Below are 27,816 nucleotides of genomic sequence, written 5' to 3'. Positions count from 1 at the left end.
TACTACCATTTGCAACAGTGTGGATGAAACTGGACAGCTAAGTGAAATAAGCCAGATGGAAAAAACAAATACTGTATGGTATCACTGACTTACACGTAGAATCTTCAAAAACCAAAAAAAGCACCGATTTCATAGAAATATAACAGAATGGTGGTTGCCAAGGGCTAGGGATGAAAGAAATGGGGTAATATATGCCACAGGGTAGAAATTTTCAGTTATAAGAAGTTCTGAGGAATTAATGTACAGCATGCTGACTATGGTTAAATCAATATTGTGTACTTCAAAGTTTCTGAGAGTCGGGGTAGGGCGCCTGAATGGCTCAGTCACATGAGCGTCTGACTTCGGCTCAGGTTATGATCTCACAGTTCAGGAGTTCAAGCCCCGTGTCAGGCTCTGTGTTGACAGCTCAGGGCCTGGAGCCTGCTTCGGATTCTTTGTCTCCCTCTCTCTTTGCCCCTCCCCTGCTCATGCTCTGTTTCTCTCTCTCTCAAAAATGAGTAAACATTTAAAAAAAAAATTTTTTTTAAGTTTCTGAGTGTAGACCTTAAACATTCTCACCAAAAACAACAAAAAGTTCACTATATGAGGTGATGTGATCTTGGTAATCATTCCACAATGTTTATCAAATCATCACACCTACACTTTACATATATACACTTACATTTGCCAATTATTCCTCAATAGTTTTAAAAAATGAGAAGAGTAAAGCATCACCAAATAAAATATCAGACTAAGCCAAAGGGATATTGAGAGTTTATAGTGCTAAAGGTCTTAAAAAGAAATACAAGTTTGCCAGTGCTTGGGTTATTTTACAAAAAAAGAAAAATTGACAAAGAAATTAGAAGTCTGACTTAAAAACAAACAGGGGCGCCTGGGTGGCTCAGTCAGTTAACCGTCCGACTCTTGATTTCGGCTCAGGTCATATCTCACGGTTTGTGAGTTTGAGCCCCTATGTCATTCTCTCCCTCCCTCTGCACCTCCTCTGCTCATGTTCTCTCTCTCCAAATAAATAAAGCTTAAAAAAATTTAAAAACAAACAAAACAAGAGAGTAATGTTTCTTTGCCATTCTCAGATTTCCCAATTGCAATTTCAGCTGTTGATGAGCACAGAAGCTGGCAAAAGATAATTATGGTTTTGCTATGACATGAAATTTGAACTCTCCAGTAAGGTGGCTATATGGAAAAAATCACCTAAAATATGTGCCAGTGGACCTCCTGGCATTCACATCTCAATAGTGATTTGTTATTCTCTACTACTCTGCCCTGGCCCTGTAACTCAGCAAGGTACGAAGGAAATTCTTGGAAATTTTCAGTAACTCTTTATGGTATGTTATATGGCACTACTTGGGATTCACAAAAATCTCAGCATATATCCACTTCATCCCCAAAGTTTACAGCATAAATCTAAAACATCTACATTTCCTTCTTTTACTATAACCCATATCAGTGTGTCTAAGGACATCATATTCGCTTATGCCTTGTTATCCACTTGTTATTCTAACTACTACTCAAAGGCAGAATTCTCATTCCTTCTATAGTTTTCTGGAGACAATTCTCAGACTGAGAAAAATGCCTCCTTTTTTCCAATCACCAGTATTGGAAGCCTCTACAAAATCCATTTAATTAATATGTAAATCATTAAAATAAAGTGGCATCATAATTACTAATAGAAAGTAAAAGAAAAGAAGTAAATTGTTCCATGAAAGCTACAGGGGGAAATTCAATTCAGAAAATATTTTTAGCTTCAAGATAAAAGTTGCTTTTTCAACCCCATGAACACACTTACATTTTTAGAATTAGTTAAGAATTAACAGTGGTACTCACTATGAAAAATCAACTTTTAATAAAAACATAAGATGTTAAAAACCATTATTTGACTTTATTAACCTTACTCATAGTGTTGAATACAAATGCAAAATTAAGTGGTGACCCTTATTTTTAGTCTATTTCAAAGCATGGTCTTTTAGATTTAAGAATTAGGGCAGATATATGTCACAAGAGGGAGGGGAACCAAAAAACCAAGTTAAAAAAAGCCCACTGATATGTTTATATGTTACAAAGTTTGAGGTACAGCCCTTAAACTCTTTTAAATGGTATTTTCCTCTGACTTTCCATTAATCTCACCAGTAACTGAACTTTTAACAAGGCCCTATAATCTAACACACAAGTCTTCCAATTATAAACTGAAGAGAAATGTGGGCAGGTATGTGTACCAAGTACCTTATGAAATTCACTATGCACAGGTGAACTTCACATATAGATTTCAAAAATCAAAAGGACTATGATATTCTTAAAACCCAAAGGCTAGATAAGGCCTTCCAATCTTTTCTGCACTGTAAGAAATGACTTGATCTAATGATGTTAATGTAGAAATACATTATATATTTTAACATCAGTAAGATAGGACATTCAAGGGAAGAGCCAATAAAGCGTTCGCATTTTAAAACCAAAAGGGACACATCTTGGACACGTTAAATTACAAAATTCACTTCTAAGCAGGAACTGTTACTGTGTAACAAATACTGCTCATATTAAAAGTGCTGGTGACAAAAAAAATTCAATACGCCCTCTCCACAGAATCTGTTCACATACATTTATATATAACTGTAACTGTAGTAAGAGTTTAAATGTTTAAGGTGCTCAAATTTTGCACTGCATGACTAATTCAATAAGTATTCATCTGCTACCTCTTTGTAGCAACTCCAGTTAGAGTGAATGATCCATGGGCAAAGGGCAAAAATGTTGTTATTTTCTAGAATGTGGCATTTGTGGAGCTGGAGTGCCCTCTATTGGCAACGAAGAAGACACACTCATTAGCTGTCCTGCATGCATTTTCTCATTAATTCGGAGTTCACATCCATCTTGAAGCATTCGAACTGCTATTCGGGCAATGTTCTTAGAGTCGTCAAGACCACTGTGAGGCCTCCCATCATAATCCATTCCTAGCTTTTCAAGCATTATTGTTAATTTGGTTTGGCTTCTAGGAACCTGAAAAATAAATAGCTTAGTAAATAATTCTTTAGTATTCTATAAATCACTGTGAAAAATAAGAAATTGAAAATTAACAGTAATAGTTAAAGTTAGGCAAAGGGCAAATACTCTTGGTTAAATGGAGCAAATAACTCAAACCTTCAGAGCTTAAAAAAATGAAGTTATAGATGAAAATACGTATAAACAGAATCCTCAAGACATCTAAAGAATCTAGTTTTGTAATTTGACAAATCATTTATGAAAGGAAATGTATTGTTTTATTTATTTATTTATTTTTTCCCCTGGGGAGGGGGGCAGAGGTGGAGAAATGTATTGTTTTAGACATCTAAGTTAAAGCTCTACCATTTGAACTCAAATATTCTTTTGTATGGTATTTTACCGCAATGTGTTATTTTACTTGATAGACTCCTTCAGTGGATACACTGAAAAAAATCTAGCCTTTCTATGACTAAAGACAATAAAGATCAGGGCGGCTGGGTAGCTCAGCCAGTTGAGTGTCTGACTTGGTTTTGGCTCAGGCCATGATTTTGTGGTTTTGTGAGTTCGAGCCCCACATGGGGCTCTGTGTTGGCCACACAGAGCCTGCTTGGGATTCTCTCTCTCCCTCTCCCCTACTCACGTTGTCTCCGTCTCTCTCAAAAATAAACTTAAAAAAACAATGATGAAGATCAAGAATGAAAGACATTATCATGTGATACTTTTCAGCCTACTTAAATATAAATATTTAAATTTATTTAAATATTTGATAAATATAAAAATCTCACCACACCCCAAATTTCAATATGCCCCTCCACTTTTGAGAAGCACCATTCTACCTTCTGTATATCACTACTGGGAAGATCTGTTAAGTTTTACATTCTGTAGTCTGTATAGCTATGTCACCTAAACATCTTGGGGCTTCAGCTTCTTTATCTGTAAAATAAGAGTAGGGGCACCTGGGTGGCTCAGTCAGGCACCTGACTCTTGATTTCAGCTCAGGTCAGTCAGGATCTCACAATCGTGAGATCAAACCCCAGGTTGGGCTAGGTGATGAGCGTGGAGCCTGCTTGTGATTCTTGCTCCCTCTCTCTGCCCCTCCCCCACTCACATGTGTGCGCTCTCTCCCTCAAAAATAAACTTTAAAAAATAAAGTAAGACTAATAGTTATCCTGTTTACTCATTGGGTTATTGGGAGAATCACAAAGTAAATGATATAAAAGAACCATGATAAACATCATTAATTATCCTTAGCTGGAATTATCACCTTCTGGTCCTTTCACTAAATATCACCTAGAAAATGTGCTTCCAAAAATAATTTTTCCAACACACTGAACAACTTAGGTGAAATGGACTATCCCTAGACACACAACCCACCAAGACTGAATTGTTAAGGAACAGAAAATCTGAACAGACCTACAATAAGTAAGGAGGATGACAGAATTGGTAATCAAAAACTCCCAACCAAGAGAAGCCCAGGACCAGATGGCTTCACTGGTGGATTCTGAAAAACATTTAAAGAAGTATTAACACTGATCCTTCTCTAACTCTTGTAAAAAACCGAAGAGGGAACACTTCCTAAATCACTTGATGAGGTTAGCGTTATCCTGATATGGAGGCCAGACAAAGACACTACAAGAAAACTACAGATCAATATCCCTTATAAATACTGATGCAAAAATCCTCAACAATACCAGCAAACCAAATTCAACAGCATATTAAATGGATTATACACCATGAACAAGTGGGATTTAGTCTTAGAAAGCAAGGATGGTCCAACATACAAAAATCAACCAATGTAACAAACCACACTAACAGAATGAAGGGAAAAAGAAACACATGATCATCTCAATTGATGCAGAAAAAGCATTTGCTAAAATTAAACACCCTTTCATGATGAAAACTCTCAACAAAGTAGGAAGAGAAGAAATCTACCTCAAAATAACAAAGTCCATATATAAAAAATTTACAGTGAACATTATATTCAATGGTGAAAAGACCGAGAGCTCTCCCTCTAAGATCAGGAACAAGATAAGGATGCCCACTTTCCCCATTCAAAACAGTATCAGAAGTTCTAACCAGAATAAGCAGGCAAAAAAAAAAAACAAAAGGCATCTCCACTGGAAAGGAAGAAGTTATCTATGTTTGCAAGTGTCGTGATCTTTTATTTAGAAAATTCTGAAGATTCCACCAAAAAACTGTCAGAACTAATAAGCAAAGACAGCAAAGTCACAGGATACAATACCGGCACACAAAAAATCAGTTGCATGGAGCCCAGGGGGGCCAGACAGTTAAGTGTCTGACTCAGGATTTCAGTCATTATCTCACGGTTCGTGAGTTTGAGTCCTGCATAGGGCTCTGCGCTGTCAGCTTGGGATTCTCTCTCTCCCTCTCCCTCTCCCCTGCTCATGCCTGCATGTGCTCTCTCTCTCTCAAAATAAATAAACTTTAAAAATCAGTTGTATTTCTATCCAATAATAATGAACAATCCAAAAAGGATATTAAGAAAAAAATTCCATTTCAGTAGCAAAAAATAAATAAAAAAGTTTAACCAAAGAAGTGAAAGACTTGTATATTGAAAATTACAAAATGTTGCTGAAAGAAATTAAAGACAACATACATTAAATGGGGAGACATGTTCATAAATTGAAAGATTTAATATTGCTAAATAATCAGAAATACTTAACACGATCTACAAATTCAGTATAGTCACTAGCAAAATATTAACTCAAAATGGATCAAAGACTAAACCTAAGAAAGAGTCAGAACTACAAAATTCTAAGAAAACCTAAGGGAAAAGTTACATGACATTGGATTTGGCAATGGTTTCTTGGATATGACACCCAAAAGCAGAGGCAACAAGAGAAAAACTCGATAAACTGGACTTCATAAAAATTTAAAACTTTCGTATATAAAAGGACACACTATCAATAGCAAAAGACAACCCACAGAATGGAAGAAAATATTTGGAAATCATAGATCTGAAAAAGGATTAATATCCAGAATATACAAATAATTCCTAAAACTCAACAATAAAAAAAAAAAATTACATGATTTCAAAATGGGCAAAAAGACATACAGACATTTCTCCAAAGACATACAACTGGCCAATAAGCACATGAAAAACTGCTCAACATCACTAATCATTCTGGAAATACAAATCAAAACCACAGTGAGATACCTCTTCATACCCATTACATAGCCATCATTTAAAAATATAAAAAGAGGGGTGCCTGGGTGGCTCATTTGGTTAAGTGTCAGACTTTGGCTCAGGTCATGATCTCAGGGTTTGTGAGTTCGAGCCTTCTGTCGGGCTCTGTGTTGTCAGCGCAGAGCACACTTTGGATCCTCTGCCCCCACCCCCCACTCCACCCTCCACCCCCCACTCTCTAGCCCTCTCCCAATGGAGCGTGCACACTCTCTCTATATTCTCTGGCTTAGAACATAAAAAACATAAAAAAGAGAAAAAAATAAAATGGAAAATAAGTGCTGGCAAGGATACAGAAAAACTGAAACCCCTGTGCATTGCTGGTGACAATGTAAAATGGGGCAGCCACTACGGAAAACCATTTGGGAAGTCCTCAAAAAATTAAACATAGAATTTCTGTATGATCTAATTCCACTTCTAGGTATATACCCAAAGAACTGAAAGCAGGGACTCCGTTATTTGCACCTGCATGTTCACTGCAGCATTATTCACAATGGCCGGAAGGTGGAGGCAACCCAACTGTCCATCAACAGATGAATGGATAAACAAAATGTGGTCTAAAAATATAATGAAATATTATTCAGCCTTCAAAAGGAAAGAACTTCTCAAACAATGGAATTATCACATAGCTTTACAAAGGAAGGAAATTCTGACACCTACCACAGCACACACGAACCTTGAAGACATTACACTAAGTGCAATATGCCCGTCACAAAAAAAACACACAAAAAAAACCAAATACCTGAAGATTCCCTTATATGAGGTACCTAGAGCGGTACAATTCACAGAGAAAGTGGCATGGTGGCTGCCAGGGGCTAGAGGAAGGGGCAACAGGGAGTCACGGTTTAAAAAGTATAGAGTTTCTGTTTTGGAAGATGAAAAAGTTCTGCAAATGGATGGTGGTGATGGCTGCATGACAATATGAATGTCCATCCTTCACTAAACTGTACAGTTAAAATGGTCAAAATGGTGCATATTGTTATGCTATGCCTATTTTACCACAAAATAAATCAGAGGTAACATGAAAAATCAGGGATTGTGCCAAAAAAATTATCAGCTCTATTAAACAAGGGCCAATTCACTCAATCCTGTCTAAAACTGAAGAGCTGTGTGAGAACCTGGGTAAAGAGCACATAAACCTCACGCATTCTCTGGCCTGGCAAGAAGTTCTCAGCACGGTGACTGACTTGGAAGGTGAATGGCAGGAAAGTGGTAGGCCAGAAATTGCTGACTGGTTTGCAGAAGAGCTGCAGAAACTAGCCTAGACATTTTCATCACATAAACTAATTCAACAAGTACCCGTAAGACCCTGGAGAAAACCCTTAACTTCAAGTGGTAAGATTCTTGGATTTCAAGGAAAAGTGAATCTTTGGGAAAATCATATTGCAAAAAAACTGCCAATGTTCACACTTTTGCTTAGGTTTGACAGTGAGAAAAGCTATTAGCAAGTCTTAAGACTTAATGTAAGCCATCTGGACAAATTGTAGAAAATTAGACAGTATTTTTCCTCCCTTTCAACACCAGAGGGTGACTAGGTAAAAAACCCTTTCTCAGAATCTTCTGCTCAGCCACAGAACTTCACTTTGAAAAGAGCTTTGTAATGTACAGTCTGACTGTACACTAGAGAAGAGATTTACTGATCTGCCTTTAGAACAGTCGTGGATTTAGAGGCGCCTGGGTGGCTCAGTTGGTTAAGCGTCTGACTCTTGATTTTGGCTCAGGTCATGATCTTGCAGTTTGTGAGACCGAACCTCTGAGTCGGGCTCTGTGCTGATAGTGAGGAGCCTGCTTGGGATTCTCTCTCTCCCTCTCTCTCTTCCCCTCCCCTGCTTGTGCTCTCTCAAAATAAATAAATTTAAAAAGAAAAAAAGAATAGTTGTGGATTTCTGCCAAAGAAGAGGGTCCAGTCATTCACAGAAAAGCAACGAATATTTCACTGCAGCTTTCAACCTTTTATGCGTGTGAGTAATAAACCTCTTCTTATTTAACAATATGAAGAGCGAGCGCAGAAGCTGTCTCATTTCAGTGGAATACGAAATCCATGCAAGCTTGTCTCAAATCCTAACCAGAACTGAGTATTTGTACAGGAAAAAGAAAGACAAAAACAAAAGAACGAAAACAAACAGCTATCACCTTACCAATGTGCTTCATCCTTTTATTTCAAAAATGACATTTAATGTGTATAAAGAACTACAAAAGAAATTAAAAACTAACATGTCTGCATAATTTTGTGAGTTAAACCTACACTTGAGTCTGATCATGCCACACAGAAATAAGCTTTTTTATTTTCCAAAATCTTGTATAAAATTGTGTCTGTAGGCTGTATTTGTATCCATATTGTTTCAGCCTACTCATAGAAAACTCAAACCCACTTTAAGTTTCAGCCAGTTATTAAACAGAAAAGTATTATGTTTGCCTTATGAATTTTTTAATTTATGAAAAGGAAAGAGATTAATTTCAAATTTAGAGATCTATCTCCACTCCTAAGGCTGGATAAAGAGTAATTTTTGGTTTTAAAAAAGAAAAAAAAGAATACTTGTTTTTTTTTGTTTTTTTTTTTTTTAAGTTTATTTACTTTGAGAGAGAGGAAGAAAGAGCACACATGCGGGGGAGGGACAGAGAGAGAGAGGGAGAATCCCAAGCAGGCTCTGCACTGTCCGTGAAGAGTCTGAGTCAGGGCTTGAACTCATAAATCATGAGATCACGACCTGAGCCGAAACCAAGAGTCAGACACTTAACCAACTGAGCCACCCAGGTGCCCCTGGAAAAAAGAATACTTTGTACTTGCCAAAGACCATACATTGTTAGACTCCTATATAGTAAAAATTTGTGCTCAGACTTTTAGGCCTGCTTGGATAAGGGGGGGGGGGGGGGGGCGGCAGAGAAGGAAACATTTTAAAAAGATAAATGTTAAGTTTCTTCAACTTACACTAATTGGCATCACAGTCAATAAATTTATGAACAGAAGAAATCCACATAGAAAAGAGCAGCCTAATAAACTGGTCAACATATACAGATCCACAAAGAAATATTATTCTCTACTCAAAAGAGCACTGGTTGGGTGCCTAGATGGCTCAGTTGCTTAAGCATCTGATTCTTGATTTCAGCTGAGACCATGATCTCACAGTCATGAGTTCGAGCCCAGCGTTCGGCTCTGTGGAGACAGCACAGAGCCTGCTTGGGATTCTCTCTCCCTCTGTCTCTGCCCCTTCCCCTGCCTCAAAATTAATAAATAAACTTTAAAAAATGTATTGAAAAGAAAAGAGTGGGGAGCCTGGGTGGTTCACTCGGTTGGTCCTCTGACTTAAGCTCAGGTCATAATCTCACAGCATATGAGTTCAAGCCCCACATCAGGCTCTGTGCTGACAGTGCAGAGCCTGGAACCTATTTCAGATTCTGTGTGTGTCTCTCTCTCTCTGCCCCTCTCCCACTCTGTCTCTATTTCTCAAAGATAAACTTAAAAAAAAAAAAAAAAAAGAGCACTGGCAATGTTATTGCCTTAATATATCTGCAACTTTCTGAACACTCTAATGTATTGTGAACAATAGATATTTTTATGCAGACTTAAAAATTGTTATGGCTTAATTAATTATTAAATTATTAATAATTATCCTTGGAATAAATAAAGGTTTGAGAAAGATGTCCTAATATAAGAATGCATTGTCACCTGAGGTATAGCAAAAAAAAAAAAAAGGGGGGGCCTAAAGATGACCAAGACCCTACAGATTTACATAAAACACGGAGCATAGAGACACATTTGAATTATCACATTAGCAAAATGCAGACAGTGGGAAAACCTACAGAACAAATGGTTGTTTCTTAAAAATAAAATAAAACAATTGTTAGAAAAACAGGTAGAAAAGGAATTTAATTAGAGATTAAAAAATTTAAGAGACATGTCACCCAACTATAAATGTGTGGACCTTATTCTGATTCAAAACACAAAAGGTAGAAGAAAAAAATAAGGTGAAGAAGACTAAGAAGTACCAACTCCCAAGCATAAAGGAAGTCACAGGGATGAAATGCACGGCACGGGGACCAGTCAATACCACTGTAATAAGCCTGTATGCTAGCAGATGGTAACACAGATCATGGTGAGCAGGGGGTGATGTACTGAACTATCCGATCACTATGTTGTACACCTGAAACTAATATAACATCGATATCGACTATGTTTCAATTTAAAAAACTAACTAAATTTAAAAAGAAAACTATGATATTTATGACTATTTGAGAACATTAAGGAATTCCTGTTGGTTTTTCTGTGTGATAATGGTATGGTGGTTATGCTTTTCAAAAGAATTCCTTATTTTTTGGAATTACGTAACAACATGTTTACAGATCAAATGAAAATAAAGTTTGAGATCTGCTTCAATAGAGTAAGGAAAGGGGTAAGCAGGTGAAGATACAGATGAAACAAGGTTGGCCATGAGATTATAACTATTAAAACTGGGTAACGAGGGTTCATTATACCTGTCAACTTTTGTATACATTTGTAATTTTCCATAAAAAAAGTTTTTTTTGAAAAATCGTAAAATGAGTGAAAAGCTAAATTCACAAAGAAGTAAAAAAACACCAAATATAATCAAAGGACTAGTATCCAAAATAAATATCTATACACAACCACAATTTATAATCTACAGTTACAGAAGAACTACCCAATTTTTAATGTTTATTTTTGAGAGGGCGTGCAGGTGAGTGGGGAGGGGGAAGAGAGAGAGGGAGACACAGAATCTGAAGCAGGCTCCAGGCTCCAAGCTGTCAGCACAGAGCAGAATGTGGGGCTTGAACCCACAAATCACGAGATCATGACCTGAAGTCGGATGCTCAACTGGCTGAGCCACTCAGGCGCCCCAGATTACTCAATTTTTTTAAATGGGAAGATTTAAACAGGAACTTTACAAAATAAATTCAAATGGCTAATAATCATAGGAAAACAAGCTCAACCTGAGAAGCAATTAAACAAATGCATATTAGGACCTTAATGAGATGGCATCCCACATCCACCAGATTTATAAACACTTAAAATGTCTGGCAACACCAGATGCTGGCAAAGACGTGGAGCAATTATGAACTCATCTACTCTTCTGGGGAGAGTGCAAATTGGTACAACCCCCTCAGAAAACTATTTTTGCATTACCTAACATCAATGATGCACATATCCTACAACAAGCAATCCTACTCGTAGGTTTATACCCTAAAGAAATGACCGCAAAGAAGCCCCAGAAGACATGCGTAAGAATGTTTATAGCATCACTGTTCGTAAAAACCCCAAATGACCAGCCAAATAGAGCAGATAAACAAACTCCTGATATTCATACAATGAAATTCTACATGGCAATAAAGTTAACAACAGCTACATACATGACATCGATGAATCTCAAACATAATGCCGGGGAAAAAAGCAAAATGAACAATACAGTCAGCACGATGTTAAAACATGTTGAAAAAAACAGGCAAAAGTATAACGGATGTATATTTAAACAGTAAAACTGTAAGGAAAAACAAGAAAATGATTTCCATGAAAGTATGGACTGTGGGGTAGGGGCTCTGGGAAGAAGAAAAGGGGTTGAGTGAGCGGAAGTTACAAGGGATTTCACTTTAAAAAAACTCCACTCTTCTGTATGTACACTTCTCAGCTTTAAAAAATGTCAAAACCACAAAAAATGTTTTTAAGGGAAAGCCCCTTTTCTCATGAAACTAGGATGTGCTTCATCAAAATGAGGTTGTAAAGGAAGAAAGAAGACAGCACAAGGTCTTACATGTGATAGAGAAGCAAAGAAAAAGAAAAATCTCCTAGGATGATTTTAGAAAAAGCCTGAAAAACAAAAAGTTCAAATTAGAACAGGATTAAAAGTTCCAGGCAGGTAATCTCCAAGGAAAAAGGAGAGAGAGAGAGAGAGAGAGAGAGAGAGAGAGAGAGAGAGAGAGAGAGAGAGAACGAACACTGGAGGGCACCTGAGTGTTCTGAGTACTGGGGAGCAGTCTACAGTTTGAATGGAAAGTAATAGGATAACGACTGAAGGAGGCACTTGTTAAATCTGGGGAGAAGTTGTGAAGTCTCTAGTGTTACAAGAACAGAAGCACCTAGTAATAATTTGATTACAAAGATAATGTAACTAATTAGGAAGACACACAGAGGGGAAAGGACATGCAGGTACTGTGGATTTTTCACAGAGCTAAATCTTCATCTTCCATTGCAGGAACTCAAGAGATACCTCAAACCGAAAATTCAACAAATAGCATTAACCTATCATTTAGAAGTATGAAGGTAAATACTGGAAGAAAGAGCTACAAAAAGTTGAAATTGTCTGCCTTAGGAGAATAGGAACCAGTGACGGTAAGGGCCAGAGTGGATGACTGCCACTTGTCATAAGCCTTGTAATACTATTTTTAAAAATTTACACTACACCTATGCATTAACTCTGATAAAATTAAAATTCAGTGGGGAGCATTTGTTCCACAAACAATTCACACATTAAATACCCCTATAGTTTCAAACCTCTGTTACTGAAGAGCATGTATATACAGTTAACCTATTTAAATAATGGTAACAGATTTAAAGAAAAACAGCTCAACTTTCTAAATTCATAAGATCATGATCATATTCATGTTTAGATAGTAAGTAACATAGGTATATTGCCTTTTCCTGTGAAAAGCACCTAGTAAATCACAATGTGATGTACATGCAAAATGTAGTAAGTTTATCAAGAGCAATATAATCAATAAAATGAAAATTTTTACCTTGTAAAAGTTCCCATATGACTTTCGAATATTGATCCACTTTTTAGCAAAAGGAGGATATTTGAGCCTGCTTAGCCGGCACTGAATGTTCAGGAACTTACTCATATCCCACGAACTTGTAAAATCAAAAACAGGGGTGAAAAACAATGAAATAAATACCATACTGTTCTTACAAGTAAAATCATTCTATTTGTTTTTGATTTACACATCCCCTTTCTTGCTGATATTCACATATATCAAACTTACAAAATTAACCTCTCTACCTCCAAAATACTACTTGAAAAATAAACTTTAAAAAAAACAAAGAAAAGTACAAGTCAGGTATATTAAATTTTTCTCACAAACTGACTAATTCTTACTAGGCTCATCATGACCATTTTCATGGTTCTGATTACTTGGACAGACTTCTATGTTGCTAATTATTTTTTCATAAGCCAAAAATAATTCTGCTAAGCTTACTTTTAATGGCAAGTTTATCATATTAGGAAGTTCTTTGAGGGTGTGCTTTGAAACAAAACAAATGAACAAAATATTTTAAAGAGAAGAAAGTAGCTATTCAGGGGTTAGAATACAATTTATTGTGTTACAGCATATGTTTCTACAACACTAATCAACTTATGTAGTTAAGTAGGAAAATACTGATTGTACAATATGGACGTTGTGTTGGTTTGTACATGGTTTTTCCTAGGAAAAAAAGGAATCGGGACAATAGCTGTAGAAATTATAACCTTCAGCAGGAAAGAAAAAACTCTCAACTCAGCTGCTGTACTGCCAACAGTACTTTCAAGTATATTATTAAAAAATTAAAAAACAAGTGCTTGTCCCCAGGATCCTATTGCTTCTGTGCATTTGTAATATCCTCTGAGGCAACTTCCACTTAATGTGAACTGCTTGCCTGCGTGGTCCAAATTATTTCTGGAGGTATGAGCTATGTCCCAGAATGTGAGGTTTTTACAGAATCACACATACTGTGTTACGACAGAAACACCTATATACTTTGGCAGGCACACTGCTCATTCACATTCAAAATCAACAGATTTCTAAAGAGGTCCATCAACATTTTCCCAAATTTCTACTTTTAAACACAATTATAATATGACTACACTCAGTGCTTTTTTCCTATGTAAGGGTCACTAAACCCTTTATGTAAGTGACATCTCCATTTTAGTGTGCAATCTGTCCACAGTTTGAAACAGAAGTCGATTAGGACTTTCTTCTTCAATCTTAATAGCACTATCCTTTAGGAGCTGCCTTGGCACAATGCCTGTAATCCTTGTTTTAATCTTTCTGATCTTCCCTCTAAATTTTTCATCTAACAAATGCTTTTGAGCACACAAAATGTTGAGTTCAGACTACAGTAAGCATTATGGAAGATTATATCAAGTAGCCCAAGTCTTTACCCTGAAAGGATTTTTAATCACCTTGCACACATAAGTCTTACATAAATAAAGTTTAAGTCTATCAGAATATTTAGATGCCAACACAAATGGTACATATATAAAGCCTATGAGACATCCAAAAAAACCAAAAATCACTATGAGTTGAAGTATGCATAGTAAAACAGAAGGGCTTAATAAAGTAGCAAAGGAAGAGAGCCTTCTAGTAGAAGAAAAGCATGAAAAAGTGCACAAAGGACACACCATATGGTTCATGGGCCAGCATGACCACAGTGGAAAAGAATGGCAGGTGGATTAGGATACACAGGCTTCAGGTCTGGCTTGAAAGCCAGACTGAAGATTTGGGACTTCTTTGAGCAAGGAAGTATCACGATAAAAAGGTCATTTTACTTTTACACATTAACACTTATCCTTCCCTAGTCTTCTAGTCCTGGATTAGACTGTTACCATTGCTTTCCCTCCTCTCTTTGGTCCCTAGGATTCAAAGTTTAAGTAGAAATAAGAATGTGAGAAGAAAAATATGGTCTCTTGTGGGAGACCCCAGAACTATCAGTAAATAATACTTTTTGTGGTTATTCTGAACGTGAACATCTTTTATCTTTAAAAAGAAAATTACAAAAGATAATTTTGCTAAATACTCACCCATCTGTCAATATGCAATATTTATACTTTGTTCCTAACTCCTTCGATTTCATCCAGTCAATTACTTTTTTTAGTACCTGAGGGAAGGTATCAGCTCTGTCTACCTGATCCTGAGGATATAAAAGTAAAATATATAAAAATCAGAGTAGCTACACGTAGTCCTACAAATACTCAGACACAAACGTTGAAGAGAAAGGAACAGTAAGAGAAAGTCTCATCTATGATATTTTAAATTCTACGTGATTTCCTTGGCTGAGATCCACCTAACATTGCATTTTTAAGATAATTAAAGATTGTTTACAATCCTCCCCAAATGAAGATTTAAAATCATCCCCAGTGGTTCTCCTTTTTTTAAGGCCTCAACCTAGTGGCTGACTAATTCTCCGGAGTGGAGAAAAGGGAAATCTCCCAGCTACAAGCCACAGCCCTCCAACACGGTCTCCCTATCTCAAAGCTCAGATCTTTCCACAACAGATAACACACCGCTGCCAGACTGAGCTTCCTCAGTTGATCGTCACATCACTTCCGTACTTAAAATCCTGCAAATGTTCCCCAAGGCTTTCAGGATAAAAAGACACACAAGACTCTTCATGACCTGGCCTCCCTCGCCTACCACTGTAGCTGTATTTTCTACCACTTTAGCTGTATTTTTGACCACTTTCTTACTAGCTCATGCACACCTGACCATCCCCAACTACTGACAGTCCTACCATGCACACATGAAATGCCCAGCCATTCTTTCCTGCCTATTGACCTATCATGATTCAGCCCAAGTTCACTAACTTGAGGAAGTCTGGCACAGGACAGCCCTCCCTTCCCTCTGTCGTAAGATGCCCATACTACCCTGATAAAACAACGACTTGCTCATTAGTCTTAACAATATTGTCACCACTCACTGGTTTAGTCTGTCTGTCCTCCTGAATACAGACTGTCGAGTGACCTGAGGAGACTGACTTAACTATCTCTGTGTCCCAGGTACCTTGGCAAATACTACAGGAAGCACTCAAATATTTGTTGAGTGAATGAATAAATGAATAAGGGAACTAACTAAACAAAGGCCCTAACACATTACAACACAATAAAAAGATCAGAGACCTAATAAAACATTAACCTATATAGAAGGTCAGGTTATAAACAGATACATTTTAAAACTTCCAAGTCCAGCATGGTAACAATTATTCTACCAATGATCAAAAAAATTAAATCTTTAGATTCATCATTGCCAGTCCTTAAGAGGAAAGGCTAGAAAGATTTTACCAGGTATAAAATTTGCTTTCCTACTTTTTTCATAGTATAATATGGAAAATCTTTATCAAGTAAGTACGTTGTTTATAATAATAATTTTTTAAACTATGAAATACAACCCTAATTTCAGAACCTCTTTCAAACTCTAGAAAAAAGAACACAGAATTAGAACCTGAGTAATCCCAGTTAGGTTGATGCAGAAATCAGAAAGTTGGGTGTTAATCTCTGGTCTCACATACTGCTGAAATGTATCTTCCTACAAGGAAAGGAGAGCAAGTTAAAGTATTTTCTATGACTTCAGATACATGACACAAGGTACATGAAATATTAAGCCACAGGAGACTATAATTTTATAGGTGCTTATGACATAACCCTTTCTAGAATTTTAACCACTTCAGGATAATTCTCTACTCCCAAAGCACTCTAATTTTAACTATGCTTCATAGTTTAAATTTTTTTAAGATAAAACAAGTATCTGAAAGCAAGCCTTCAAACCAGTTTACACATTATCTTGAGAAGCAAAATGTTGATAATTTTGTTTGTACTATTTGAAACTGTAAAGCTTAATAATGCAACCTCAACTTCAAGATGCTACCAGCTTTTTAAATAATAGTAAACTCTTTGAAAAAAATGCCAATCTTTAGTTATAATAAATTAGTTCTAGATTACTGCTCTCTCATTTACTCTTGAATAGTCTTTATTTTTATGTTGATTCCATTAAACTGAAATCTAATAATCAAAATTGAACTACATGAGATGTAGTAGTTTAAAGAGCAAGAATACTATATTTTTGTAGCCATTTTTATCCTCTTTGAGAAGCTCTCATGCTTGCCTTCTCATCTGCTCCCAACAAGTCTGTGAGCTCATAAGGCCAGTACTGTTACCATTAAGCTCAGACCTCCGAGCGCTTTCTCCTCTAGCCCAACACTGCCTCCCTAAACAAGAACATGCTAAGTCACTTTTAAAACTTAAGGACAATTTTGAAGCCTAAAGGCAGCAATCGCTAATACTAGGTAGATACAGAGAAAAAGACTTTTTTTTTTTGTGACAGAAGACTCAAAAAATTAAGAAAAATGTTCCATTTCCTAATAAATTCTTTCTTCACATTAGTACATTAAGCCAATGAGTTGTAAAGGTTAACTCTTGTCAAAGAGCAACATTCAACAACAGCAAAGAATGTCTGAACTTTAAAAGTTAGATGCTCTTTACTTACCAAATGCATTGCAGAAAGAAAAAGTCCACTTAATTGAATTTCTCAGATAAATGAAGGCTCTATCCTTTTAAGTATCAATATTTTCATAATTTTCAATGAAAATCTTTCAAAAATATGCTGCAACTTCCCTTCTCAATACAAGCAGGTAGTATCAAATATACCATTAATAAAAAACTTCATTCACTTCTATCAGAATGATTACCACAGAGAATTATGCACTCGATGAGCAAATATTTAGCAACCACTTAAGCAGATTACATAGTAAGTTATCAAATGATAAGGGGAATTAAAAATTAAAGTAGAGCAGATAAGCAGGATCAGAAAAATTGGGTGTGGGGGATGGTTTCAGCTAGACTATTAAATAGATCATCACCTTTATGCAGAAGGTGAGAACCAAGGAAGGACTGGAAAGAAGAGAGGGAGTGTAGGAGGGAGGAATAAACAGCAAGACTTCTGGAAGAAAGGAATTAGAACTAAAGCCCTGGAGGTGAGGGGGTAGAACATGCCTGGTATCTCTGAGAAACAGCAAGCAGGTTAATATGGCATGATCAGAGGTGGTGAGAGGCCAGATCACGTTAAGGAATATGGCTTTTTTCTGAGTTAAAAGAAGAGCCACTGAAGGGAAGATGGAAAAGAGCCAAAGAAGGAAAATGGCTTCTATTTTATAAGGATCACTCCGCACACTATGTTGAGACTTGCTTTAGGAGACAAGGACAGAAACAGAGACCAGTTTGATAGTGAATGCAGTAAATCCAGACAAGAAATTATTGGGACTCCGACTAGAGTCACAGGAATGCAGTTAAGTGGCTGGGTTCTGGATGAATTTTGAAGGCAGAGCAAACCAGAGTTGGTCTGGATGTGTGAAGGGAAGAAACACAGGAGTCCAGGATGATTCCAAGGTTTCTGAACTGAGTAAATAAGAATTGCCATCACTCAAGCTAGGGAAAGCTGAACACACAACAGGTGGAGAGTAAATTCACTTTGGGACATGTTAAGAGGTCTGTTTAAATGTCCAAGCAGAGATATTAAATAAGCTGCCTGGATTTGGGATTGATGTCCAGGTTGAAAATAAACAGTTGGGAGTCATTAGCATACAGTTTCTAAAAGCTTTGAAAGTAGATGCGATTAGGGGAGAGGATCTGTAGGGAGAACAGGACCTAGGATTGAACCCTGGGGCATCCAATATTAGGAGCTATGAAGAAAAGAAGGAACCAGCAAGGGAAACTGGAAGGGAGCCCAATGAGGATGGAGACGAATTAAGAGAATGAGGTGTACTGGCAGTCACCTGCAGCAAATATGTCAAGGACAGAGTGGTCAATTATACCAGCATTTAGATGAGAGTCAGAAATGACACTAACAAATGATGCTAGTGGAGGGATAGGATTGAAGACCTAACTTAAACCCACAGTGGTGGGAGTTTAAGAGAGAATGGGAGGAAACAGCAGTATGTAACTTTCTCAAAGATATTTACCAGAAAAGAACAAAGAAATGGGGTAGCTGGCAGCGAAGTGGAATCGAGTAAAAGCTTTTTATGGTGTGAAAATAACATGTCCGTATGTGACGGGAACAATACAGTAAAAAGCAGTAAGTCATTAATGTCTCAATGAGGGAAGAGAAAGGCTAGAGCAGTAAATTGGAGTAAGAGAGAAAAAGTGGAACCTAGTGAGTTATGCAAGATTATTACAGTTGTAGCAGTCATTCTTCCTTTTAATTTATGGACTTCAATCTTCCTTGGGCAAGGAAATTATATAAACAGGCTGATTATAACTAAAAGAGATTCTGAATAACACTAAGAAAAAAATGTATGCATTTTTATACACAAGCCTTTTATACTTGCTCCCAACGTTTTGGTGGCTACTGGCGATGGAAGAGAAGTAACTTTTAGATAGATGAGATGTTATGATATGTTTGCTCAGATTTTACAAGGCAAATATTAGTGTTTTGGAGAACTCCTTCCGACTTCCAGAACCAATAGGACAGTGACAACCAATAGTACAGAGCCCATATATTATATGGCTCAAAGCCAAGGTTACAAGTGCCATATGTCCCTAAACTTTTCACCAGAAAGATGGCCAGTTCTAAGTTGAAAGGCAATTTCTGTAATTTGCCATTTTTAGAGATCAGAGCCTATAGGAGTCCACAGCTGTGGTTCTTAATCCTGACTGCATGTCAACTGAGAAGCTTTAAAAACATGCTGATGTCAGGGGCCCCACCACAGAACAACTAAATGAGAATCTCTGGGATGAGGGCCAGGCATTTTTTTTTTTTTTTAACTCCCTAAGAGATTCTGATGTCCAGCCAGATATGTGTTCTAACCAAACAGAAAAAACAATGTAATTTTAGCTCCTGGAAAAGGAGAGAAGTAGCCTCTGAAATTATTTCATTACAGCTTTTCTATTAATCAAGCTGATACATAGTACACAACAAGAGCCAACAGCCCACTTTTAAATTCTAAGTCTAGCTTTAAAATAGCAAATGAGGGGCGCCTGGGTGGCTCAGTCAGTTGAGCGAACGACTTCAGCTCAGGTCATGATGTCGCGGTCCATGAGTTCAAGCCCCACATCGGGCTCTGTGCTGACAGCTCAGAGCCTGGAGCCTGTTTCAGATTCTGTGTCTCCCTCTCTCTGACCCTCCCCCGTTCATGCTCTGTCTCTCTCTGTCTCAAAAATAAATAAACGTTAAAAAAAAAATAGCAAATGAGATCCCTGCTCTACTAGAGAACACCAGAATAGTTGCTGCTAAAAATGAAAAATCAAAACGTAACAATTCACTTACTATTTCTAAGGTATGGGTATTCAGTAAAACCACAGGAAATTCAATTATTTCATGTATAAACTCAGGTGGGTTACCCTCTTCACAAGTGGCTTCAAAATCAATGATACAAATGTAGTCATAGTAACTGTCAGCACAATTGCCCTCTTTCAACATCAGCTTCTGCTTCTTGTAATAGTTTTTCAGCCTTTTCTTTAGCACATCCTTTACTCCTCTAAGGAAAGAAAAAGAAAATTAACTCTTAGATGAGTTTTACAATCAAAAATCTGAACTCTTACCTGCTGGCAAAGGACTGAACTGGCAGTCACAGCATAATTTAGCAAATATTAACTAGAATAAATGTAAAGAAAGCAAGACTTAATGCTAAGTTAGCAAAGAATTAAAATCAAATGTAACACAGAATATTTTCCTTCAGAAGTAACTTTTCATTTTTGTAGTACATAAGAGCATTTCTCCTATACTGGTATTTCAAGCCATACACCTTGTTAGCATACACTGCCTATATAGCCATACTGCCTTATACGAAAATGATATACATAATACAACAACTGAAATTAATGTTGAACTATTCTACAGGCCAAACACAAATTTCAGAGTAAGAAAATTCAGGTAAATGGAATATTTATGCTATCTTTCTTTTTGGTTTTTATAGGTTAGACAACTAAAATACCCATATGAATAAGAAAGCATTATGAGCCTTGCATATAAAGTTGAATGTCTACTAGCTAGGAAAACTCATTTGGAAGATACCCTAGTGTAAACCATGTCCAGAAGAACAGCCATACTCAATAGGTTCTTAATTGGAAGCAGGTTTCTTAATCTAGCATGGATAGAATTTTATTTAGAAGATTACAGATATTTTCAAAATACATGTCCTACAAATGGTGGGTGAAGAAAAGATTGTTCTAAGTAGATAACAATCATTGGTAATGGTGGTCATGTACTTCAAACAGTATGTACTTCACTTCTTCTAAAAATTAAAAGTCATGACTAGTGCTCAGACTTCCTTCAGTATTACTTGTTTGAGTCCTATTAATGGTTTACAAATACAAAATGGCAGTAAAAATAAAAGGACCTAAATTGTAGCCAGTGTGCAGTGACAACTAAGGTATTTTCGACACATCACTAATAACTATCAAAAAAAAAATTTTAGGGGCGCCTGGGTGGCGCAGTCGGTTAAGCGTCCGACTTCAGCCAGGTCACGATCTCGCAGTCCGGGAGTTCGAGCCCCGCGTCGGGCTCTGGGCTGATGGCTCGGAGCCTGGAGCCTGTTTCCGATTCTGTGTCTCCCTCTCTCTCTGACCCTCCCCCGTTCATGCTCTGTCTCTCTCTGTCCCAAAAATAAATAAATGTTGAAAAAAAAATTAAAAAAAAAAAAAAATTTTAGGGGCACCCGGGGGCCCTCAGTCAGTTGAGTCTCTGACTTCGGCTCAGGTCATCATCTCACAATTCATGGGTTCCAGCCCCATTTTGGGCTCTGTGCTGACAGCTCAGAGCCTAGAGCCAGCTTCGGATTCTGGGTCTCCCTCTCTCTCTGTCCCTTCCCCACTTACACTCTGTCTCTGTCTCTCAAAAATAAATACGTTAAAAATTTTTTTTAATTTAACCTTTTACTTTCCTTCCCAAACTACCACTGAAAAAGAATCCTTTCATGAGAATATTGATAATTAACCAGTTTGTTGTTTTAAGACAGAATGTTTTAATATGTTTATTTGCTTGAGATTTTCTAAATTACCAAAATGGGAGCACCTGAGTAATTCTTGATCTCGGCTCAGGTCATGATCTCACAGTTCGTGGATTCATTCCCTGCGTCTGGCTCTGTACTGATGGTGCAGAGCCTGCTTGGGATCCTCTCTCTTCTTCTCTCTCTACCCCTCTCCAAACTCATGCTCTATCTCACTCTCAAAAAAATAAATTAACTTTAAAACAGAGGATAAATATTGCTTATAAGAAAAAAAGGATAATGAGGACCCAGAAACAATAACCATTTTCACCTACCGCATGCGGTCCATTCTTTTCTTGATGCTGACAATTAACTACCAAAATTCTGCATTCCAAAGGTCATTCATTCCTACTCCAAGCTCCAAGTCAACATAAAGTGATTTGTTTTGCAAAAATTTACTAAACACAGAGAGTGTATACACTTCACAGAAGATACACACACATACATATACACACACACACACACACACACACACACACAGAGTTGGCTAAGCTGCATTGTTTTCTCATTCAATATCCAGTTCAATATAATGCATGCTATCATTCTGCATATTTTTAAAAGCTAAAACAGAAAAAAACATATTTCCTGATAGGTGAATAATTTTTTTAAATTACTTGGTTTCAAAGAAACCCTCTTTATAAAAATAACACAAGTGGACAAAATAAAATATATATATATATATATATATATATATATATATATATATATATATATCCAATCTCAGTAAGATGTAATTAACCATCAACCAAATGAGCAACTAAAAAAATTTTAAATATATTTAGTATAATAAAATAGCTACTTCTGTACATTGCTGGTAGATAGACTGTCAAAATACTCAACGGTTGTCGACTCAGCACTCTTAGCCTACTGGCCAAGAGACTGACATAAATAATCAAAGGTGCACATAAGGATTCACTTATAAGAATGAAAATTGTAGCTACTATGTGAATTGTTAATAATGGTTATCTCCTTATGGTAGGATTACAGATGATTGGCTAATTCTTCAGCGTATTCAAGATTTTCTAGGATAAGCATATACTACTTCTGTATTTTTAAAAAGTTATTGTTAATTACCTGGTTTCAAGCTTGAATTCTGAAAGCTTAGCTCTGAGTTCTTCCTTACTCATTCTATTAATGCATCCATTCGTAATAGCAATCTCTTTGTAAACTGGGTCACTGAAATCACTTGCACTGGAGGTAATGAACTTAGATCCTTTGGTTTCTTGGCCATCAAATCTACATTGTTGCTTTTTCTACCAAAAAAATATATATATACATATAGATAAGCTTATAATTAATACAAACATCTTAAAGATTCAAACTCCTGAGGCCTATTCATTACTACATGTTCAACGAAAAGTGCATAGAAAGAAGACATGTTTCCAATACAATTTACCCTGCTCTCTTCTGAGTCATGAGATTTCTTAAAGGAAATGAAGCTAAATAAAAATAGCACCGGTGCTGGGAGCACTTCACTACAGAGCCCCAGCTGACCATTTACTAGCAGCATGACCTTGAATAGTTACTTACCAGCCTCTGATCTTCAGTTTCCTTATCTATAAAATAAAGAATAATAACTATTCCAAGTCGCATTTGGTATTTGGTAATGGTAAACAGTATTTAAACAAGGTTATTATAAGGATTAAATGAGATTATGTGTATTGGGCTCCCAACACCATGCCACCTACCAAACCACCATGGCTATTAATGGGAACTTTATTACCATCATAGACTACAGAACAGACCTTTTCACAAACATTCTAAAATTTCTAAACAAACCAACTTTTAAAAGAACTTTTACAACATTGTGCATGTATAAGTCAGTGACATCCTCAGAATTTTTTAACCTCATTTCATTTCACTAAGTTAACAGAATTGACCAATATAAAAACAAAAGGGACTATACAGAAACCTAGTTCATAATCTCTTAAAACCCCAAGCAAAGAAGGAAATGTATTCAGCTTCAAAACACACAATTTCCCAAACCCACATGTATACCAATTATTCAGGAGAACTACAGTTAGTGTATCATAAATCTTTCCTCTCCTTAAGTCAAACTCTGTGTTAAGAAAAAACTGAACTCAATTGTAATCACTCCACAGGTAGTCCAAAGTTATTAATATGCCTAGTTTCAAAGTTCCATTTATAAGTTAACAATTTTCCACATGCAATTTTACAAATATTAGGTATGCTCCAGAATTTTCAAGAAGACTTTGGTACTGGGGTGCCTGAATGGCTCAGTCAGTTGAGCATCTGAGTTCAACTCAGGTCATGATCTCATGGTTCGTGGGTTCAAGCCCTGTGGTGGTTTCCCCCCACTCCTGTCCCATCCCACACTCTCTCTCTCAAAAATGAATAAACGTTAAAAAAAAAAAAAAACACTCAGTAACAAGAAAATAAACTTAATTAAAAACAAAAAACTTTGGTACTTAGCATTAATCCATATTAGTCTGTTAATTTAGTCATAATTTACTACATTGTCCCCATAAGAACTAATTACAGATTAAGAGGGGATAACCATGGACAGGCCAAATTCCCTGACTTAGCACTAATCCTAAACATTCAGGGACTATTTCTCGCTCAAAGCTCTCAAATGTGTGTTTAATACAACACACATTTACTAGAAATGTAATGCTAGGTACTGTGCTAGAGCACTCAAGAATTATTCCTATGTCTTCAGAGGAAGAGATCAGAAATCCCAATGTGTAAATTGTCCATATACTGAAGAATAACTATATTGAAATTCCTTGTTGACAAATGGTTAAAAAACTTTACTAAAGCTATGGAAGTAATTAGTTTTCAATAATACATTAAATTTACAATACCTGGCTACTTTATTGCTAGAATTTAATCAGGATAATTTATCCTTTGTCTTTAAACTTACGGTGAATTTTAAACTTCATCTTCAGTCGGGTTAAAATTTAGGTCAACAATGAGTAACAGTTTGTCTACCAAAACAGATGGCTCAGTCAATTTAAGCAAATTTATTCTTTGGCTAAGTTCTCTCTCTGATTCACTTGCTTAATTCTTATCTAAAAGTGCAACTACAAAAATTACCCAAAATAACACTAAGGTCTCTTAAATCTGCTGTAAATCATGATTTCTGTAAAGGAAGATCTGCTTCCTCTCCCAGGTCCAACTCTAGCTCTTTCAATGAAGCTCAGAGCACGTGAAGGTCTGGCTCTCTGTGATCAGTGTCTGCTCCCAAATTTAAGGTCTACACTAATGGTTTCTGAAGAAGGTTACTAAAGTCAACCCACTAAGGAGTAAAAGAAAATATTAAAAACCCGCATGTACTATAAATCTAGTAAAATGCATAATTATTTTACTAAACAATAGATTGACAATGACATCCTCCCCAATGTCTATGTCACAGGTCACATAAAGTACCAGACATATAATGAGAAAAGTGTGGGCAGATTCCATATTATGGGGAGGAATATTCACTTGCAAAGTATTGTGACCTTTTGCAATTTTTCTGTATTCAAATAAATGACTGTACAATTTATATGATCTCAAATAAGAGAACATATACAGTATGGGAAGTGACTATGAAAAACTTTTATACCAAAAAGAGGCTTACTATCTTACCACGCTTTTGAACTTAAAGTTGACTTACATATTTTCTTTTGCAAGACAGGTATTCCAAAACTGCTGTCATTTTCTGTGATGAGAAAGGGATTAATAGCTTGAAACTTAAAAGGTTTTCCTTTCAACACAACTTGTTATTTCAACACGAAAGAAAAGGTTTTAACAGTGAGATAAAAAGATAACTGCTTATCAAAAGAAACTTTTCTCTGAGGCAAGAATATTTTGAAAATAGTTATTTTGGAAATGTTTTCATATATGATCGCCAAAAAAACTGTGTTACCTACGAAACAAACAGCCTCCGCAACTACAAGCTAAAAAAAAAAAAAAAAAAACCTTAGAAGTATAATTTAGCCTGGTTAAAATTCTTCCAAAAGAAGAGTTCTGATTAAAGCTGTACTTACTTGGTTAAAAATGTGAAAATGTAATACCTATCAGTTTACAAAAACAACTGACATTAGGAATAATGAAAATGGATTTAGCAATGTTCCAACAAAATACTTTGCTTGCCTGAGATAGGAAAACAAAACTGTTAATAGTATCCAACAATACGGGGCGCCTGGGTGGCTCAGTCGGTTTAAGTGGCCAACTTCCACTCAGACCATGATCTCGCAGTTCGTGAGTTCGAGCCTCGCATGGGGGGGCTCTGTGCTGACAGCTCAGAGCCTGGAGCCTGCTTCGGATTCCGTGTCTCCCTCTCTCTCTTCTCCTCCCCCACTCACGGTCTGTCTCTCTCTCTCTCTCTCTCTCTCTCTCTCAAAAATAAATAAACATTAAAAAAAATAGTATCCAACAATAAGTTTTTAACAACTATGAGTCACTAAAACCAATTTGGAACACAGACCTAAGTCTTATGTTGCTATATCTCAAAGTTTGAAGACTTTCAAAATATAGTGAAGTACATCCAATTATTTTTAAGCCAACTTACATGACGATGTTATTGACAACATCTCAGCCTGAAGACGGAGGTGGGTGGAAAAGAGGTTCGTTAGAGACAGGCAGCATCCAAGGCCTTTCGGAATGTGTATCTTAAGGAGAATGGGACAGCTATGCAAACAACCCAAAAGAAGGTCGTGCAGAACAAAGGGAGCATCAGAGATCCTTAAGAAGAAAGACTATCCACCATAAAAGAACCCATGAAGCTAAGGGCTGTGACAGCAAAAGGGAAGAAGTCAGCAACGGAGGCAGGAGCCACGTCCTGCCGGGCAGCCAACTGAAGACTAAGATGGGGAAAAACACATCAGATTCATGTCACTGAAAGATCATTCTAGCTGCTATTTGGAGAACTGGCTGTTGATGGAAGAGTTAAGAGCAAGGAAGCCTCGTGCAAGTACCCACTCTATGAAGTGCTCAACATACGTTACGCAAATGAAATGGGCCAACTTCAGCATTAGGATTATTTACAATCTGCAGCGCTAGTCACCAATAATGTATACCCGCCAAATGAGATGAACAAGGAAGTTTTGAGGACGTCTTTACAGTTCTGCTCCGTACGGGGTTCTACCAATGAGTTGTCAAAATCACTACGAAAAGCAGTCGTGTAGAATATCTATATGAAATAGTAGCAAATGGGCAAAAAGCTCCGATAATAGGCGCAATGACCCTCCGTTAAGGCTGGGGGGCGGGGGGCGGGTAATGGACTTCGGGTCCTAGAAATGACACGCCTAGAGCCTTTGGTGCGAGTTTTAAAAACATAACCTACCTAAAAGGGCTAGACAGAATGACTACAGCAACAGCGTGCCCTGAGTATCTAGAGAATTCCCCCCAGAACTTCTAAAACCACAGTTCACACACTTCTCGTCTTGACTATTTCCTCACATCACATTGCCAGAGGATAATTCGGGCGACAGGGGGCTTGGAGACAACCAACCCGAGGAAAGGCGCCGGGGATGGGAACAGGGGGAGCGGCCGGGGTTGGGAGTCGAAAGGCTGACGTTTCTGCGGAACAGCCTAGAAGGCAGGGGCGCGGGAGTCCGGAAGGGCCGGGCACCGACGAACGGGCGCGGCGGACTCACCTCAGGATTCGGGTTCCGCGGCTCCTCCCCACACTCGGACCGGGGAGACTCCAGCCGCGCGGGAGCCACGGCCTCGCTGCCAGACTGTTTGCTCCGCTCATGCTCCATGCCGGCTGTCACGTAAGGAGAGAGCTGCCGGAGCCCGACACTCGCTCACTCTCACTCGGCCAAGCGCGAAAGCCTCGCCTTTCTCCGTTGAAAAATTACCGGGCTCGCGTTCCCGCGGCGGCGGCCACACAAACTCGAGCGGACACCTCCCACTTCCGGGAGCGTGTGGCGTCCACACGCCGCGCAGGCGCAGT

At 37.4% G+C, this 27,816-nt stretch overlaps 1 protein-coding gene across 1 annotated transcript; it reads right to left on the bottom strand.

The window, feature by feature from the left end:
• Positions 1 to 1,857: 1,857 nt before the first annotated feature.
• ERI1 (exoribonuclease 1) lies at positions 1,858 to 27,816 on the bottom strand. Its single transcript, XM_043560571.1, has 7 exons — positions 27,515 to 27,816; positions 22,986 to 23,164; positions 20,192 to 20,402; positions 16,376 to 16,459; positions 14,959 to 15,068; positions 12,920 to 13,034; positions 1,858 to 2,988 (listed from the first exon to the last, which is right to left on the bottom strand). Exons 1-7 carry the CDS (start codon positions 27,620 to 27,622, stop codon positions 2,746 to 2,748), a joined length of 1,050 nt encoding a protein of 349 aa, XP_043416506.1. The 5' UTR covers positions 27,623 to 27,816; the 3' UTR covers positions 1,858 to 2,745.

The sequence above is a fragment of the Prionailurus bengalensis genome, chromosome B1, assembly GCF_016509475.1.
Source record: "Prionailurus bengalensis isolate Pbe53 chromosome B1, Fcat_Pben_1.1_paternal_pri, whole genome shotgun sequence".
Taxonomy (NCBI): domain Eukaryota; kingdom Metazoa; phylum Chordata; class Mammalia; order Carnivora; family Felidae; genus Prionailurus; species Prionailurus bengalensis.
The sequence above is the reverse complement of the archived record's forward strand: the minus strand, read 5'-3'. Positions and strand labels throughout refer to the sequence as shown.

What these genes read in the sequence shown, in the direction of transcription:
- ERI1 (XM_043560571.1), bottom strand. Translation starts at nt 27,622, where the DNA reads ATGGAGCATGAGCGGAGCAAACAGTCTGGCAGCGAGGCCGTGGCTCCC. An exon ending in TATTGCATATTGACAGATGG is followed by an intron (nt 13,035 to 14,958) that starts GTGAGTATTTAG and finishes TGATTTTACAAG; the next exon opens with TTCGTGGGATATGAGTAAGT. An exon ending in CATATGGGAACTTTTACAAG is followed by an intron (nt 2,989 to 12,919) that starts GTAAAAATTTTC and finishes TTTATTTTTCAG; the next exon opens with GTTCCTAGAAGCCAAACCAA.